The 18188-nt window shown below is 40.6% G+C and overlaps 1 protein-coding gene across 2 annotated transcripts in view; it reads right to left on the bottom strand.

The window, feature by feature from the left end:
* DPY19L1 (dpy-19 like C-mannosyltransferase 1) overlaps positions 1–18188 on the bottom strand; it is a 272489-nt gene that overhangs the window by 9698 nt on the left and 244603 nt on the right. Inside the window, exons 20-22 of one of the 2 annotated variants that reach the window (XM_077269279.1) lie at positions 16485–16584; positions 13864–13989; positions 6385–6538 (exon numbers count right to left, since the gene is read on the bottom strand). In XM_077269279.1, coding sequence (XP_077125394.1) covers positions 6385–6538; positions 13864–13989; positions 16485–16584 — 380 coding nt within the window. Of the gene's footprint in view, positions 1–5986; positions 6539–13863; positions 13990–16484; positions 16585–18188 lie in introns of those variants that run through there. The other variant, XM_077269278.1, reaches the window with a different exon arrangement.

The raw sequence follows: 18188 nt of genomic DNA, 5'->3' as shown, positions 1-18188 counted from the left end.
TTTTTTGTATGGTTGTTCTGAGGAAGGAGTTGGACTCTGAAACGCGTTGACTATAAACCTACAATTGTATCTACTACTTCGTGTTTTAACTCCAAATAGAGCAGAAACACTTCCAATTTGGTTCTCTATACAGCAACCATACACAAATACTGAGGCAGTCACAGACTATTGAAGCTGTCTATTGCTAGTATTAATAGCTTGAAATCTTACTGTAAGATAACTTGTCACTATGACTTAGGTACCTAAACCATGGGCATGCCTCTATACTGTATGTTAGTAAGGTTCTAAACATTTGCTCGTGTAAGAGATCAGCCTTCAAATGAGTTGACAAAAATTGTAAACTAAAAGCCTGCTCCTGCTACTCATTTCAGTTTTTTGCAGTGGGGATTATTCACATTGTCCTTGCTGCTACCACACTCACTCAGCATTAATTGCCATCCTGCCTGGCATGTGATGATGTCTTGAACAGATCACTGACAGTAATACTAGGAATGGAAGTGCCCACCCTAGTCTTACCTAGCCTCAACTATTTGAAGATTTGTTGAAGTCTTCCTCCTGGTCATCTCTGGAGTCTGTTAATTTGCTAATGTTCTGGGCACTGGTCATGACCCGCTTGGGAAGCTGTAGAGGAAACACCTCTCCTGTATGCTTACACAGAGTTATATTTCCTGATGAAGTTCTAAGATGGGACATGGCAACCACAGCTTGGGATTAAAGCGCAAAGCTGCAAGAGCGTCAAGGCGAAATGAGTAGGCCTCCAGGGTAAGAATAATCTCGAGTTTGGGGGGAAAAGATGTATTTACATCTTTTCATTAAGGACTGCTTTAAGCTAACTTTTACCCTTACAGGGGTTCTCCAAAAATGAATTAAAATGGCCCCCATCACAGAATTTGAATGGCAGCCCATCCTAGTCAAGTGTCAGGACAGGATGCAGACAGAAGAAACACAGCTTCCAAGACCTATGACTCAACTGACAGAGGATATGTATAGTAAGCACACACATTGAAGCTGCTGGAGAAGGGCTATGACATTGGAATAAATAAATCTCCATGACTGATGGAGAACCGGGGACTGAGGCAAAAGAAAAAATCCTTTGCACTCATTCTACTGACAAGATTTATTTCTTTGGATGCCACAGCCTTTCTCCTTGGCTCACAAAAGTATGTGTGCTTATGATACCGCTGACATTGAGACACAGGTCTCAGAAACTGAGTTTTTGCAGATTGCATCTCACCCTTATATGAAACTTGGACGGCTGCTGTGTGTATCTCATCATGCTACAAGAACCCTATTTGTTATTGGGGAGGGGCAAGAACATAGTGCTTTTTACATGTGGGTGTCTCTATTTGGGATAATATCCCAAATATTCTGTCTCAAGGATCTAGTATGGTCAGATATTAGCATACAGGGTAGATTCCGATAAGTAAGCTGTGCATAAATTTTGCAACTTTTCACAGCTCTTACAACAGAATTCTGGCATAAAAGTTTTGATGAATTAGGCCTATAGAGTGTAATGGTGCTTTCACATTGCGTTTTATCACATGCTAGGTGGCTCTGTTGGGGCTTACATACGACACCCCTACCAGAAAACGGGATTTGGGTAACTGCCCGATGGGGCCGTAAACTAGAATGGTGCCGACAGAGAGCGTGCGCTCTGTCATGCATCATTTTCGGGTGTCTACTCCTGCTTGTTGCGGACACACAGATGCACACTATGTCTGAGTAGGTGTAGACACACAAAAATGATGCCGAACAGAGCACATGTTCACTGTCAGCACCATGATAATCTAGTATTATAGTCTCGTGCATACACCCAAATCCAGTTGTGCAGGGGAGATTCGGACGTAAGACTCCACAGGGCCATTTAGCCTGTGATAAAATGCAATGTGAAAGTACCCCAAGACTCCCAAAAGCCTCTGCGTCTACAGAAGGAAAAACAAAAGCTTCTTTATATACTACCTGAATGCAATCATTAAAAGGGAAAACGTAGTTATGTAGTGACATATCAGATTGTATATGGAAACAATCCAAACATAATATCAGCAAGTTAAAAAACAAATTGACATACAAATTTTTAATTAAATTTTTAACAAAACTAACATTATCAATAAGTAATACGGTTTATAAAGTACATTGCCTGTATGCAATATTGAGGAATATGTTAGCGCTATATACAAATAAAGATTATTATTATATGTTTCAGCTTTGCCTTTATTTCAAAATTACCATGTCATTAAATTATAATAATCATAATAGTATGTAACTAATAATAACTAAAATAGTATCTACTACTCCAATGCATATATTAGCCTATGGTCTGTAAAATAAGTCCAAACTTTGACTTCTAATATCAGTGTACAGGTATAGGGGCAGATTGATGAAGACTGGCATTCCATAAACTGATCTTAAAAAAAAACAAAACAAAAAAAAGATTGTTGGAGTAAATTGTGCCAATTTTACCGAAAGTTGCATGGCTCCTAATAAGCTGGCACATTTTGAACTGTATTAAAATCTTTTTAAAAATGTGTCTGTCAAGACTTCGCTTACCCGATCTACTTTTTCAACTTATGGTGAGCGATGAACAGAATGGGAAAATGTACTGGCCGCAGCGGTACATGCCAATAGCAGTTTATTTTTAAGGTGCCCTTCTCAGGTGGATAACCATTTTACTGAAGATCTTCAGCATTGTTTTTTGCAGATATGAAAAGTCACCTGCAACATTCTATCTATTGCAGTCATTTGCTTCTTCACAATTGCGTTCATACATTTTAAACGCTTTCATCACAGGCACATATACCGTATAATATGCCAGTCTGTCGCTTGTCCAAAACTTGCTTTCTTTTCTAAATCAAAAGTCAGTCTCTCCTGTGTGAAGGACTTTTTGTGAAATGATTACAAGTTTACATCATTAATTAAATTCTTCCCACCAAGCTCTGGACCCTTGTTCCCGTCTATGCGCTCCCATGCACTGGAAGATTTATTTACTGACATATCTAAGGGTCCAGAAATGCAATTGTACAGTAGTCAACGCCCTAAGAATGATGAGATTTATAGTCTCCTGAGCATTAGACTAAAGTCATCCAAACCTGCCAATATCGGCTGATATTCTTATGTGTATGAGGGTCTCCAGACATCCTGGTGGAGATAAGCTGCTGTCAGGTGAATGTGACAGCATGGAGAACACTGGTTTGCCGAGCCAAGCTTTCCTGTGTATGGGGAAGTAGGGAGAGATTTCTGAGAGCCTTCGGGGAACAACTCTCTAATGTGTATGGGGGCCTGTATGGAGGAATCTAGGCTCATCGTACAATATAAGAGTGTGATAATAAAATGTCACATTTATAATGTATAGTAATAGTGCCCTTTTATTTATTTTCAGTAGGTTTACCATCAGAGTAAATATATTTCTACAATGGTTGATCAAATTCACACGAACTTCATTTAAAGAGCCTACAAAGCTCTCATAGATTTGCATTTAGGCTATGTGCACACACTGCGGATCCGCAGCGGATTGGCCGCTGCAGATTCGCAGCAGTTTTCCATGCTTTTACAGTACCATGTAAACCTATGGGAAACAAAATCAGCAGTGCACATGCTGTGGAAAAAGCCCTGCGGAAACGTAGCATTGTTTATTCCGCAGCATGTCCATTATTTGTGCGGATTCCGCAGCAGTTTATACCTGCTCCATAATAGGAATCCGCAGGTGTAAAACCGCAGGTGGAATCCGCACAAAAACCGAAAAAAAAAAACCCCTCAGTAAATCGGTGCGGATTACCTGCGGATTTACAAAAATCAGTCTGGAAAAATCTGAAGTGTAATCTGCAGCGTGTGCACATAGCCTTAGAGCTTGTGACCGTATGCTCCAACTTGCAGTAAGTCAGAAGCTGTGGTCTCAAGATGGCGGAAAGGAGACGGATAGGCACCAGGAAGGGCAAAAGACAGCAGATGGTATGTATTTTACTAGGGGCAGGAATCATGTGTTAGTGATACCATTCCGGCGGTGAAACAATAAAACCTCAAGTGGTGCTTTAATAAAGATAGACTACACTTGTATAGCTTGGACATTTTACAAGAATATTCTGATTTTAGTTTATTTAGTATTATATATATATATATATATATATATTCATTAGAATGGCTCACGTAAAGAGTGTACTTGTTTATAGGAGGCCATTCCAGATGACTACCTGATGAAACCGTTTGTAAAATGGTCAACAGAGGAACTTTGATAAATATAAGGTTTAATTTGTCTTCTGGTTTCCATATGTGTTCTGTCTTGGTTTTGCTGCCTACAGTCTGAAACTACAATGTGCACATACCAATAAAAACAAGGAAAATCTTTGCATTTACAGGAGGGTCCAAACTTTTGACAAGTACTGTATCTGTCATATAAAACTTGCAGCCTTTAGAGTATGTGCAAACTATGGCTTTTTCATGTGGATTCTGCAAGAAATTCACCTGAAAAAGCATTGCAAAAAAATTAACATTGCACATCAATGTCAAAAAGACATTGCTGTGCACATATTTCACCTTTTGTCACTTCTAGTAATGGCTTCAGGGTTTATTCTTAAGGCAAGTGTTTGTGAGCTGCTGACTGTAGTGTATACTTGAAAGAATGAAATAAAAAGCTGCAAAAGCAACTGAAAACACACTAGCAAAGACGCTTCAGGAAAACTGCTCCTGCTATTTTTCTGAAATGTTTTCACCTGGGAAAACTTAAAGTGCACACAGCATAAGGATGTAGGAAAAACCGACTACATGAAGTATCTTTCATTTACAGGACAAATGTGTTGTTTCAAGGGCACCAGGATACTGACCGCGTAACTGCTTTTGATTTAAAACGTTCACATATACACAAAGGGCTCTTTATATTTGGAAACTACTGATTAAGGAACTACATTAGGATATTTCAGTCAGCAAGAAATCCTAGAAAAACCTGACCGACACTTAAAGCTAAATCTTGATTAATTAAAAAAAAGAGAAAAAGTAATTACTGTCATACAATTTAGCTTTCAAATGCAGAAAATAATGACATCTAACAAATAAAAACACTGAAAAAAGCAAATGCTCAGAAATGGCCATTATCGCTTTCAGATATATAATTTGCTAGTTGTCTTTTCAGAGAGGAAGAGGACTAAAACTCTAGTGCCACCTATTGGAAGTAGCAATCCTAACAGTCAATGTCGACCCTTAGCATGTCAATCTCCGCAAGGAGAAACGATACTTCTTGGATACCGGTCAGACGCCTCTCACTCAGCCAAACCAGATCTCCATGTTGCACTGACGAGGGGCAGTACCCCGAAACACAGTGTCTGCAAATTGAGATTCTCGTTTGGCTTCTATCCTAAGTCATATTTCAAGGCTCGTTAAAGGGTCGACATTGACTGTTAGGATTGCTACTTCCAACAGGTGGCACTAGAGTTCTAGTCCTCTTCCTCTTTGAAGAGAAAATGTGCATATTTCCCAGAGGAGCATTGGGGCTTTAAGTCTCCTCATCTCGGCATGCTTAGCATGTCAATCTCTGCAAGGAGAAACGATACTTCTTAAATATATATATTGGAATTTGATTGCTTGCCAACTACTCTTTGCAGCGGTATTTGGCAAGGTACTGAGCAAGTGGAAATGTCAAAGGAAATACATAACATAAAATGTACCAAATAAAATACTGTATGTAACAAGTTTCCAAAAAATAAAACAATATCAAAACCAGGAAGAAAATAAAAACGTACCATTGCTCATTAGATAGAAATAGCAAATTCCCCACACAGTCCCATTTTACAGTGGTTATAGTGGACGGCCATTGAGGAAAACTGGTATGTGCCGATGAGTGTGGTTCGAATGCAACATAAGCTTGCGTGGCATGGCCCCACATAGGAATTATTAAATTTGGCCCTGAAGGTTGCACTCCTTATGGATCTTCCATTTTGGCTATAGCAGACACCGCTTTCCCACAGCAGCAGTCATGAAACCGAATCAGAACAGATCAATATAAAAACGTGTAGTATAGTATAATAAAATACACCTACATAAAACACTGCTAGAACATAACACCAATTACTATTACATAAATATACATATTTCATATTCTCTTTGGTGCTTTGACTGAAAAATTGTTAAGTAACAGAAACTTCTGCCAAATGAAAAGCATTTTAAGGCAGTTTTTGTAGGTCTTTTGTTCTCTTCATTCACTCGCAGCTTTAGCAATACTGAACAAAAAGATTGCAGCTCTCCATAGAAGAATGTAATGCATTTTTCAATTTTCTTAGCAATAAAGATTTGCATAGCATTGTGTATGTTACAAAATCTCAGACTGCAAACATCTGTAAATCCAGGTTATAACAGAATTAAAAACATATTTATCTGATATGAAATGGAATTTTTTGTAACCTAAATGGAAACTTTTAAAACTTTGTAAACGTTGTTTTCAAATAAAGTGACAAAGTGAGGCAATGATTCCTTGGCCAAAATAGAACATAATGGGCTCTTCCCAACATTAGAAGGATCCTCGATATCCCAGATCTCTGACATGGTGCAACCAGTTCTGAAAAATATAAAAAAAAGTAATCATCAATGAAGATACAGTAATCAGGAAATCTTAAACTTATCCCTTCTCCACCAAAAAATATACCAGAAGGGGTCAGCATTTTATAACCGATATGCTTAGGCTTTGAATGAAATTCACTGCTTGTTTCTATTAGATGATATATAAAAGTACTTTACTTAAAGAGAATCTGACAGTAGGTCTTTGCTATGTTATCTGACAGCACCTTGAGGTAGGGAAGCAGACCCCAATTCCAGCGATGTGTCACTTAGTATACTGGGTGTGGAAGTTATCATAGAGTTTCAGTTTTCTCTCCTGCAGATCTATAATAACTCAATGGTTGAGCTGTGGATAACCCGCACACACTACAGCTCTATGTGTACATTGTATAATGACAGAGAGCTGCTAATCAGTGCTGGCGGTGTGGCTGGACTTCTCTCCTACATAATGCTGCTCTCGGATTATATACATATATTTAGCTTTGACTGAGGCTGATTTTTAGCCAGATTTCTGCGCAGTTTGGGAGAGCAGCAAAAAGCAAATTACAATGGGGAAGTCAGGACAACATAAGGAAGAGAAATGCAAAAATGTAAGTTTACTGCATAAAAATGTCATCCATTTTCGATAGCTTCAGGGACACCTTATTGAAAATGGCAAAACCCTTATGGGGGAGGGGAAAATATGTAGCAAAATTACTTCCCGAGGAATGTAATGAAATACATATGGTATGTGGGAAAACATTACAATAAATATAAACAACTGCAGAAAAATAATACTGGCTCTGCACCACTTCAAAATTGGACACATTTGCTTACTTTATTCATCTCACTGCTCCCATGAGCATTTGGTTTTGTTTATTTTTTTTCAAACCGGTCATATGGTTCCAGAGATATGAGCTTTTTAATGTAACACTAATTTCTGTGGTCTTTACAAGGAGGCGTTGTTCATAGGGTAATAATGCAGAGCAACCTAAACACATGCCCCCAGAGAATTCTACCACCCATGCCCATTGGTAAAGACCTTAAAATAAAAAGGCCCATATCTCTAGAACCATACAATAGATTTTAAAAACATGTATCAACAAAAAAAAAAGAAAACCAGAATACTCAGAGCAGTGGAAGGAATAAAATAAGGGCAAAAAGGAGGCACTTTGACATGGTGAGAGGTCCCTTAAAATCCATTCTTAATTTAAATTATGTATGCTTCAGAGATATTGAACAGATTTATTACATCTCTGTATCTCAGCTGTCAAAGGAGCTGCTGTCATAAGCCCACATACATTTCTCAACCGAGGATCAGAACTGACATGAGACGGAATTAATCACTGACTAAGCACATACACCCCTTGTGCTGAGCAGTGAAACTAGAGAACCTCCTCCTTGTGCTCAGTCAGTGAAAGTATTTAATCCATCTCACTTCAGCACTGCTCCACGGCTGAGAGGGGTATGTGTGTTTAGGACTTTTGATCGGCGAGCATTAAAATGCTCAGGTGCTTGTTACTCAAATTGAGCAAATCGTAATGCTCGGGTGCTTGTTTACAGTAGTCAGACCCTACCAGGACGTCGGGGGGCTGAAAAAAAAATCGTAGGGATGGATGTAAAAACCACTCAAATGGAATGGGAACAGCATGGGGAAGACATCTCTGGCTGCAATGTTATCAGAGTATTACGCCACTTTTACGGACTGACAATAAAACATACAAAACCGAAGATAAAATGGATTTTATATGAAAAAATGTTAGAAAACCTTATTTTCTGTATAATTACTTGTACATAAGGCAAAATAAAAAAGAGAAAAAAAATCCATCTCACTGTATTTCCCTGCCATTTCATAAATAAATAATTAAAAAAAAAAATGAAGTGAGGTCCCCCCTATTTTTTATAACCAGTTAAGGCAGACAGCTGTGGACCGATATTATGAGGCTGGTAAGGTCCATGGTTATTGGCCCCTTCCCAGCCTAAAAATAACATCCGCAGCCGCCCCAGAACTGGTACATGACAATAGATGCGCCAAATCTGGCACCCTTGTCTCAGCTCTTCCCGATTGCCCTGGTGCGGTGGCAATCAAGGTAATGGGATTTGATAAGAAAAAAAAAATAGTTCCAGCTCCTTAAAATTCTTCTTTATTTCATCACTAAAAAGTCTGTATGCACGTGGTGTACATGCTCCCTTAGATGAATGCCAGCCACAGGCAGAGGCAAAGGCCCGTGGCTGGCATTCATCTAAGGGAGCTTGTACACCATGTGCATACAGACTTTTTAGTGATGAAATAAAGTAGAATTTTAAGGAGCAGGAACTATGTTTTTCTTTTCTTAGGAGTACTATGTTTGCTTGCTGCGGAGTTCCGAGCACCTGCGGTAGTTACTGGTGAGCTGGCTTGTTTCTTTTCAGTGGGATTTGATGTTGAAGGCAGCTGTAATTTGTCAAAACTCCCAGCTGGCATCAACCCCTGGGGTTAAAATTGGAGTGGTGTCTGTCAGACACCCCCATTACTAACCCAGTAAGAAAAAGAGAAAAAAAAAAAAACACACAAAAATTGTTTATTCACAAAAACAATCCTCAACAAATGTCCTCGTTCTTACAAATAAAAAAACAAAATCATAATAATCCTATGCAGTTCTGAACTAGTCCAACGATCCCACAATGTCTTATGTAGTCTGAAGTGTATGGAGCGCCTTAAAGGGAACCGGTGACCCCCAAAATCGAAGATGAGCTAAGCCCACCAGCATCAGGGGCTTATCTACAGCATTCTGTAATGCTGTAGATAAGCCCCCGATGTATCCTGAAAGATGACAAAAAGAGGTTAGATTATACTCACCTGGGGGGGCGGTACGGTCCGATGAGCGACGCGGTCCGGGGCCTCCTATCTTCATATGATGACATCCTCTTCTTATATTCATGCTGCGGCTCCAGCGCAGGCGTACTTTGTCTGCCCTGTTGAGGGCAGAGCAAAGTACTGCAGTGAGCAGGCGCCGGGCCTCTCTGACCTTTCCTGATGCCTACGCACTGCAGTACTTTGCCCTGGCCTCAACAGGGCAGACAAAATAAGCCTGCTCCGGAGCCACAGCCTGAAGACAAGAAGAGGACGTCATCGTAAGAAGATGGGAGGCCCCGGACCGAACCGCGATGCCCATCGGACCGGACCGCCCCCCCAGGTGAGTATAATCTAACCTCTTTTTGTCATCTTTCAGGATACATTGGGGGCTTATCTACAGCATTACAGAATGCTGTAGATAAGCCCCTGATGCCGGTGGGCTTAGCTCATCTTTGATTTTGGGGGTGACAGGTTCCTTTTAACAACACAAGTCGGCTATGAGGATGCAACCTCAGTGACGTCAGTGAGGTTACATCAGTTCACAACTGCCTGGGTCTCACAGAGTCTCGTGACAGGCAGTCTGGCAATTCGTGTGACCTGGCAGAATCGCTGTAGTACGTCGTACTGCGCTGTCTATGTGTCATGCAAAGCGCAGTCTGACGTAGCACAGAGATTCCACCAGGTCTCACGAACTGCGCTCTTCGTGACCCAGTAAGCTAATAGGAACCTTAAGGTGACTTTAAGGTTACTGGAGTTCCCAGCTGCTGGGACATCAGGTGGCTGTGAACTAAGGTAACCTTATTTCCCAGCTTTCAGGTGTCCCAGCAGATGGGGACTCCAATAATCTTAAAGTCTCCCTTAAGGTTTCCGAGCCTCATAACGGACGACAGACACAGTGGTTGTGAACTCCAGTAACCTTAAGGTTTCTTAAGTTTGCAGGTATCCTAACACATGACAAGTATGGCAGCAGTTTGAATATCACAGGCGCCATTTTTTATCACATTCTCTGAGAACACCTTTTAACCTCCTTGCATTACCTGCTTCTCCACTGTCTGTACAAATATTGTCTTCTATTTTTTAAACTGTAATCCTTACAAAGTATAAAATCACTTAACTCACCCAACTTAAAGCAAACCTGTCATCAGGATTTTGCTAAGTAAACTACAGGCATTGTCATGTTGCCACTGTTACACTGATTAAAATGATACCTGGAGTGAAGAAATCCGTCTTGTGGTTCTTGTGTAATCAGTGTTAGAAGTTTTCAGTTAATGACATTCTCATGCTCTGTGGCGGGAATGTAAGCAGAGTCTTATCTTGGAGCTCTAGGCCAAAGAAACCAAGAAGATACCTGCCCACAGGCCGCCCCAAAGCCATAACATTGTTATTTTTCCGTCAATATAGCCATTTGAGGGCTTGTTTTTTGTGGGACAAGTTGTACTTTTGAATGGCACAATTGATTTTACCACATCGTGCAGTGAAATTGCAAACAAAGTGCAATTTCAGATTTGTTTTTTTTTTTTACCATGTTCACTAAATGCTAAAAATAACCTGCCATTATGATTCTCCAGGTCATTACGAGTTTGTAGATACCAAACATGCATAGGTTCTTTTTTATTTAAGTTGTGGGAAAAAAATCCAAAGTTTGTCCAAAAAAAAAGTCACCATTTTCCGAGACCTGGGTTAGGGCTTATTTATTGCGCGCTGACCTGATGTTTTATTGATACCATTTTGGTGTAGATATGATCTTTTGATCGCCTGTTATTGCATTTTATTTATTTATTTATTATTGTTTTATTTTGAATGGGGCGATTTGAACTTTTATATATTTTTTAATAATTTTTAAAACTAATTTTTTTTTACTTTTTACTTGCTTCAACAGTCTCCATGAGAGATTAGAAGCTGCGATCATCTGATCACTTGTACTGCACACAGCAGGGCTGTAGCAGAAATGCTCACTTGCTAACGGCGCCGACCACTGGGCGGTGCTCATAGCAATCTGGCAATGACAAGCACAGGGGTCTCATGCAGACCACGGGTTGTCATGCCAACCCATCGGCAAAGCGTGGTCACGTGACACAGGGGCTAATGGGCGTGATCAGTGAAGTGCTTCCTGCGCGTGCATGTTAAATGCCATTATCAGAGATTGACAGCGGCATTTAAACATGTTAATAGCCGCAGGTGGATCGCAATTCCACTCGCGGCTGTTAGGGGCACATGACAGATGATCAGATCAGCTGTCATGTTCCGGAAAAGGGGGAGGCATACAATGAGTACATTTATACAACTTGTTCCTTCAGTGATCCTAAAAAATGCTCTACATATTTTCCAGCTAAATGTATTTGGTAATGATTTCACACTAGATGCAGTGTTGTACTAGCCTAAAAATCCTATACACAAAGACATTTTACAAGCAAAGTGTTCCTAATGCAAACCTATCAGCTAATTCATGCTACCCAAACCTTGGTTCCTGCATTATAAGCATTTATGTTTTACTCTAAAAGCAGTGATCTTTCAAAGAAAAACATAGTTGAAAGAGCAGTCATGGTCATGGTAAGGTGACTAGTGATGAGCGAATATACTCATTGCTCGGGTTTTGCAGAGCACGCTCGGGTGACCTCCGAGTATTTGTTAGTTTTCGGAGATTAAGTTTTCATTGCCTCAGCTGAATGATTTACAGCTACTATCCAGGCTAAGTACATGTGGGGTTGCCTGGTTGCTAGGGAATCCGCACATGTAATCAAGCTGGTTAATAGCTGTAAATCATTCAGCTGCTGTGATGAAAACTTTATATCCGAACACTAACAAATACTCTGAGGTCACCAGAACGTGTTCGGGAAAACCCGAGCATGAGTATATTCGTTCATCGCTAAAGGTGACTAATCCAAGATATATGACCCTACACTCTCCTCCCCACCTGCTCAACTAGGCTGTGTAGTGCTACGGTATCCACACTGTGCAGTGATGAGGCAGTGACCCAGCAAAGTTCAAAGCAAAATGTGTTTAATGTCCAAACTCACACAGTGCACAGCACGTTGTATCCTCCGGATTGCAGTCGGGAAAACAAAGACAGTCCGTGACTGGTTGCCGTCGGCGACTGCACCGCCATGTACGTCGAGAGTGCCAGGGCTGTTGGCTCTGCTTGCCTTACAAAGGTTGAGCTCTGCAGAGCCTTCTGCTCTGCCTGCTTGCAGGACCAAAACTGACACACCCAACCCCCTGCTGCAAGGGTTTTTACAAAAGAACCTGTGGCCGCCGGCCACATGGAAAACTTGGGGAGGAAATGGACTGCCCTACTACCATCCTGTAGTCCGTTTCAAAAATAAAAGCCCAGAACAGGTTTTCTTAAATCTGCCTTGGACAAATAGCTTGTCCAAGATCAACACTTACTTCTATTCTGCATTGCAATCACAGCTATGCTTGTGACTGCAATGCACTCCCAAGGACTCCATATGTTTCTTTGCACATCCTGGGGGACACATAGCGACCCTCGCATATAACACCGGTCACTGCCTCACAGCTGATAGATATTTATGTGTGTGTCAAGTGCGAAAAAAGCTATATACTACAAAAATAATGCATTATTATTCTACAAGGTGAACAATGGAAAAAAATACAAATGCCAGAACTGATTTTTTTGCCTCATAACTGTCCCCTCATAAAGCCTCATCGCCAAAAAACTACCTAAGTTATGGGTCTCAGAACGCAACGCAAGCAAAACAGTTTTTTTTTTATTTCTCTAAAGTAGTAAAACATAATAAATATTATATAAACGTACGTAAAATCTCCATAATCATACAGAATGAAGGTAACATGACTTATTATACAGTGTCCATAAAATAAAAAAAACCGCAAGAATGTCAAAATGCAGAAAATGAAAAATTGTTCAGGCAGGAATGGGTTAAAGGGAACCTGTCACCATCAAAATGCAGTGCAATCTGCAGGCACCATGCTATAGAGCAGGTGGAGCCGAGTAGATTGATATATACAGCAGTTTTGTGAGAAAAGATTCAGTATAACCTGTGTTTTCAACATGTAAACCTCTACTTTTTCTGGGATTTTCAGTCCAGTGGGCGGTCCTATCAGTGATTGACAGCTACCTCTGTGTGCACACTTACACAAAAGAAAGCTGTAATTCAATGAAAGGACCGCTCATCAGTTTTTTTCCCACTTTGTGGGTGGAGTTTAGCAATTCCAGATGTTTTCGCCTGTTTTATCAGTTGTGCAAAATTAGGTACAACTCCACTCCTCTTATGATTTATTTTTGAGTACCCCAGTATTTTGGTGCCTTTTTGTGAAACGTCCAACTTTTCTTCCCAAATGGTTGCAAAAATAGTTGAAGACAGAATAAATAAGACAATTTTTTACTTTGTTCCAAATTCGTGAATTGGGAGCGCATTTTCAGAAGAATTTGGCACACGTAATTCATGAATTTGGTTACTTAAAAAAACCCAGCAAATTATGAATGGAGGCTTATAGATCCTAATTTTGCAATAACAATTCCAAATACTTACTTTGTCCTTCTTGTGCACCAAGCATCTTCCAATATAAAATACTGGACACCCATGTCAATCAGACGCTTTTTTACCTCTTTAGCTGGTTTACGACTGTACATTGAGTAAACCATTTTTGTCCGTGCTCTGTAAGCAAAAAGGGGCCCAGAGTAAGTGACACTGAGGTATACCATTTTTAATATACCAGTGTATTTCACATTTGTGAGCTGTAAATGGCTGATATTCAGAAGTGTATGCCTAACCATTCATATCAGGTAGCGTTTCTTTGTTTTAGCCTTTATTGTGTGCAATAGAAGAACACTACAAGACCTTGAACTTACTTATATGGTAGGACATGGCAACCAGACATTGATCTACTATAAGCAGAAAACACAAAAGCACACTTGCGTAACTAATAGCCTCCAAGGACCAAAGACAATGAACTTCCTACACAGAAGACGGAAAAAGAAAAAGGGAATAATCCCGATGTTGCAGAAAACAAAACTCTTCACACATAATGACTCTTAGCAATAGTACCATGTGTCAAAGCACAATCACAATAGATACGAAAATGTGTCCATGAGAAAACTAGACGCTGATGCCAGCGGCAAGGGCATCTGTCACCAAAATACTGTTTTTCTTTGACTTTGGAGCAATCACATGATAACTATAATGTGTACTATGTGGATGATGATTTTCTTCTATAGCATCTGTCTTCGGTTTTATCTCTAACCTCAACGGATAGTTCCCATCTTATAAAGTGAGGATACTAGGAAAGGCCATCACTAAAATGATTTTCAGTAACTCGGGAGATTAGAAAACAGTATCTCACTGAGCTGCATTGTTTCTGTAACACTTATTCACTGGTCGGCACATCCAGACAGATATTCCACACCCCAACCACGAATGGATAAGAGGACTTCTTTATCTTATAGTATGACACTACTTGTTGCCTATGCTAATTAATCACCCTGATCTCAGAACCGGACTGAAAAAAATAAATGCTGAAATCTGATCGGTATTTAAAGTGACAAAACACAATTTTAACTCAAACAGTTAGGTAAATCAGAGACTTTCAGAAATTTGTATCAAGTACAGTATGATGACAGTGTTTAGAAAATAGTTTAGTAAGAATCTAAGTTAAAGGGAACCTGTCATGTCCTTTGTAGCATGTAAACTGTCCCCAGAGCGTTGCTAGTGATGCGATTTGCATCATTAACACTTTTTTTTCATTTAAAAAGGACGGTCAAATCATGTGGAAAAAGCACTTTATATCGTACCTGCTCATTTAGTCATAGGAATGTCCCTCATTGAGTTCAGTCACGGTTATCGCCGCCCATGCAATTCGAATGAAGTTCCCGGGGATTTGTCGACGTCACTCAAATCCGATATGAAAATCCTGCGCTTGAGCAGTGTATCATGGAGTCACGCTAGTGCAGTGTCGATCGAGGAGCCGCCCATGCGCCGTGACCAACGATTCCCCGCGTGTGCACACTGAAGCTGTGTGTAGTACCCAGCTTCACTGACAGTGCGGCCGGAGCCACTTGTCATGGTGCATGTGCGGGGAGCCGCTCATCACGGCGCATGCTTGGCTCCCTGACACTGGACAAGCGCAGCTCCATAATACACTGCGCAAGTGTGGGTTTGTCAAACTGTACTTGAGTGACGTCGACACAACCCTGGGAACATCATTCATATTGCGTGGGCGGCGATAACCGTGACTGAACCCAATGAAGCACACCCCTATTACTAAATGAGCAGGTACGATATAACTATAGAAAGTGCTTTCTCAACATGACTAGACTGCCATTTTTAATGAAAAAAAAATGTGTTAGGGATGCACATTGCATCACTAACAACGTACTGGGGACAGTTTACATGCTACAAAGGGCATCACAGGTTCACTTTAAATGTTAAAGGGAACCTGTCACCTAAATTTGGCAGGACCTTTTTTCGGTCCGATGGACGGTGTTTTCGGGTCTTTTATTCACCCCTTCCTTTCCCGCTGGCAGCACGCTGGCCGCAATATTGTCTTGAAGTTGATTCGCTTTCCTCCGTAGAACACGCATGCGCAAGGCAATCTTGCCCAACTGCGGGCAAAGCCGAAAAGCATTAGTGTGCATGCGCCAGCGCACTATGTCCCGGAACACAGCGAAATACTTCCGGGACATAGTGCGCCGGCGCATGCGCACTAATGCTTTTCGGCTTTGCCCGCAGTTGGGCAAGATTGCCTTGCGCATGCGTGTTCTACGGAGGAAAGCGAATCAACTTCAAGACAATATTGTGGCCAGCGGGAAAGGAAGGGGTGAATAAAAGACCCGAAAACACCGCCCATCGGACCGAAAAAAGGGCCCGCCAAATTCAGATGACAGGTTCCCTTTAAAGGCAAAGACAGTGATATTGATATGGAAATGATATTGGAAAACAGTGGTGCAATACAAAAAGGAAAGTCTCCCAGACTGAGTAACATTCCAGGCAAATCACAGTTTGCTTTTATAGCTATGCATGCTTAAAATGTAATATTTGTTCCAAATTAATATTTATTGGCCCCGTAAGGAAAATTCACTACTGACGGGAAAAAACAAAAATACAAATTAACAAATGTAATTTTAATCCACATACTATTTAACAATAAAACTCACCGTAAACCAGCATCTTCATAGTGAGGGTGGTTGACAACGGGGCGTCCTGTTGACAGTTTAACACTTGCCATTGTAGGCATTGCTCCAGCAAATACTGCGTCTTGGCAATAGTAAGGAAATCGTGCAAATAAATTATTCAGAATGTATTACATTTTTTAATTTCTACAATTCCACATTAATAAAAATGAGCAATACTGTGTACATAAACTTAAGTCATTTTTATAAATTATTCATTAGTGCTAATCTTCTGGATTTGCATAGACTATATTAAACTTAAAAAATATTCACCATTCAATTCTTTATTATTACCATCTGATAATGTACAACTGGTGCAGTGCATTTTTCGGTCATCATTTTAATGAACCAAGCAGTCTGCACCATGGATGTAGTGTGGCTATTGAAAGTGTAGTCGCATCATTGTGAAAGAGGTACGGTACTTCAAAAATGTAATAAAATGTTAATCATGTAGTCATAATTCAGGACGGGCTGCAGTCTGAAAAACCACAGCTCCTGAGACCAGTGTCTCAAAGGCAGGAGGCAATAAGCACATATGGAGAAGCTGCTGGAGAAGGGCTGTGACAGCAGAAAAAATAAATCATCTCCTTGGCTGACTAAGTACAAAGGATTTGTTTCTCCTGCCTAAGTCCTCTGTGTTCAGTCAGCTAAGGAGCAGATTTATTTCTTCTCGTTTCACAGCTTTTTTCCAGCAGCTATAGCTCATAATACAGCTCCTTTGTCAGTTGAGACACAGCTCTAAGAAACTGTGTTTCTTCAGACTGCAACCTGACACGTCGCTAAGAAGGGCTGCCGATTGATTTACATGATGAAGACCATTTTATTACATTTCTGGAGAATATATATCTATGAATGATTTTTCTTTGGTGCATAAAGGCGGGTGGGAGGGGGGAGATATTTCTCAGGATAGACATTGGTGACATTGATATCATGTCATCAACTGACAACAAAACCATTATTTTTTCATAATCATTTTTTTCAGGTACAGAAAGGTGTTTTTTTAAGATAAACATTGACAACAATCATTGGTCAGCTAGTAAAGTGTATAATAGGATAACGTGCCAGAAAATGACACAAAAATGCTTCAGACAATTTATTATTAATCTCTAATGTGCAGTATTCACACTGCAGGAGATGGCAACATTTCAGGTAGAACACCCACCATCAAGAGTATAGCAATAACTCAGTGGACATGTGCTATAGTGGTTCCTGGGTTTGGGGTGGGCTTTCCCAGGAGGGAAATTAGGAAACATTCAGGTGTATCTTACATGTGTGGGTGTGTCAACTGGTCCCTTGACAAGAAAAGTGTTATACTCGAAACGTTGCCATCTAACACATAACACAATGTGAACAATGGACATGAGAAATACATTTTTCTTTTCAGTGCCATTTGTTGTGCAGTATCTCCCTTTATCTGCTGTATTCTGATGGGAACAAACTGCTCGGCTTCACAAGAACTATCACCCACCGTAAGCTACACAATAATTAATGGCAGTGGTGGCAAACCCATCTCCTCAGAGCTATCGCCAATATACTCTGCATGCATGCCCTCTCCTCAGCTCACGCGCCATCCCCATCATCACTAGCGCTGCCGTCACTCTCCTCTGTAATCCCATCAGGCTGCTCGCGTGTGGAGGGGTGGTGGCGCTAGTGCTGAGGTCATGGCACATGTGCAGAGGAGAGTGGCAG

The sequence above is a fragment of the Ranitomeya variabilis genome, chromosome 6 (assembly GCF_051348905.1).
Source record: "Ranitomeya variabilis isolate aRanVar5 chromosome 6, aRanVar5.hap1, whole genome shotgun sequence".
Taxonomy (NCBI): domain Eukaryota; kingdom Metazoa; phylum Chordata; class Amphibia; order Anura; family Dendrobatidae; genus Ranitomeya; species Ranitomeya variabilis.
This window is presented reverse-complemented; position numbering and strand designations above follow the sequence as displayed.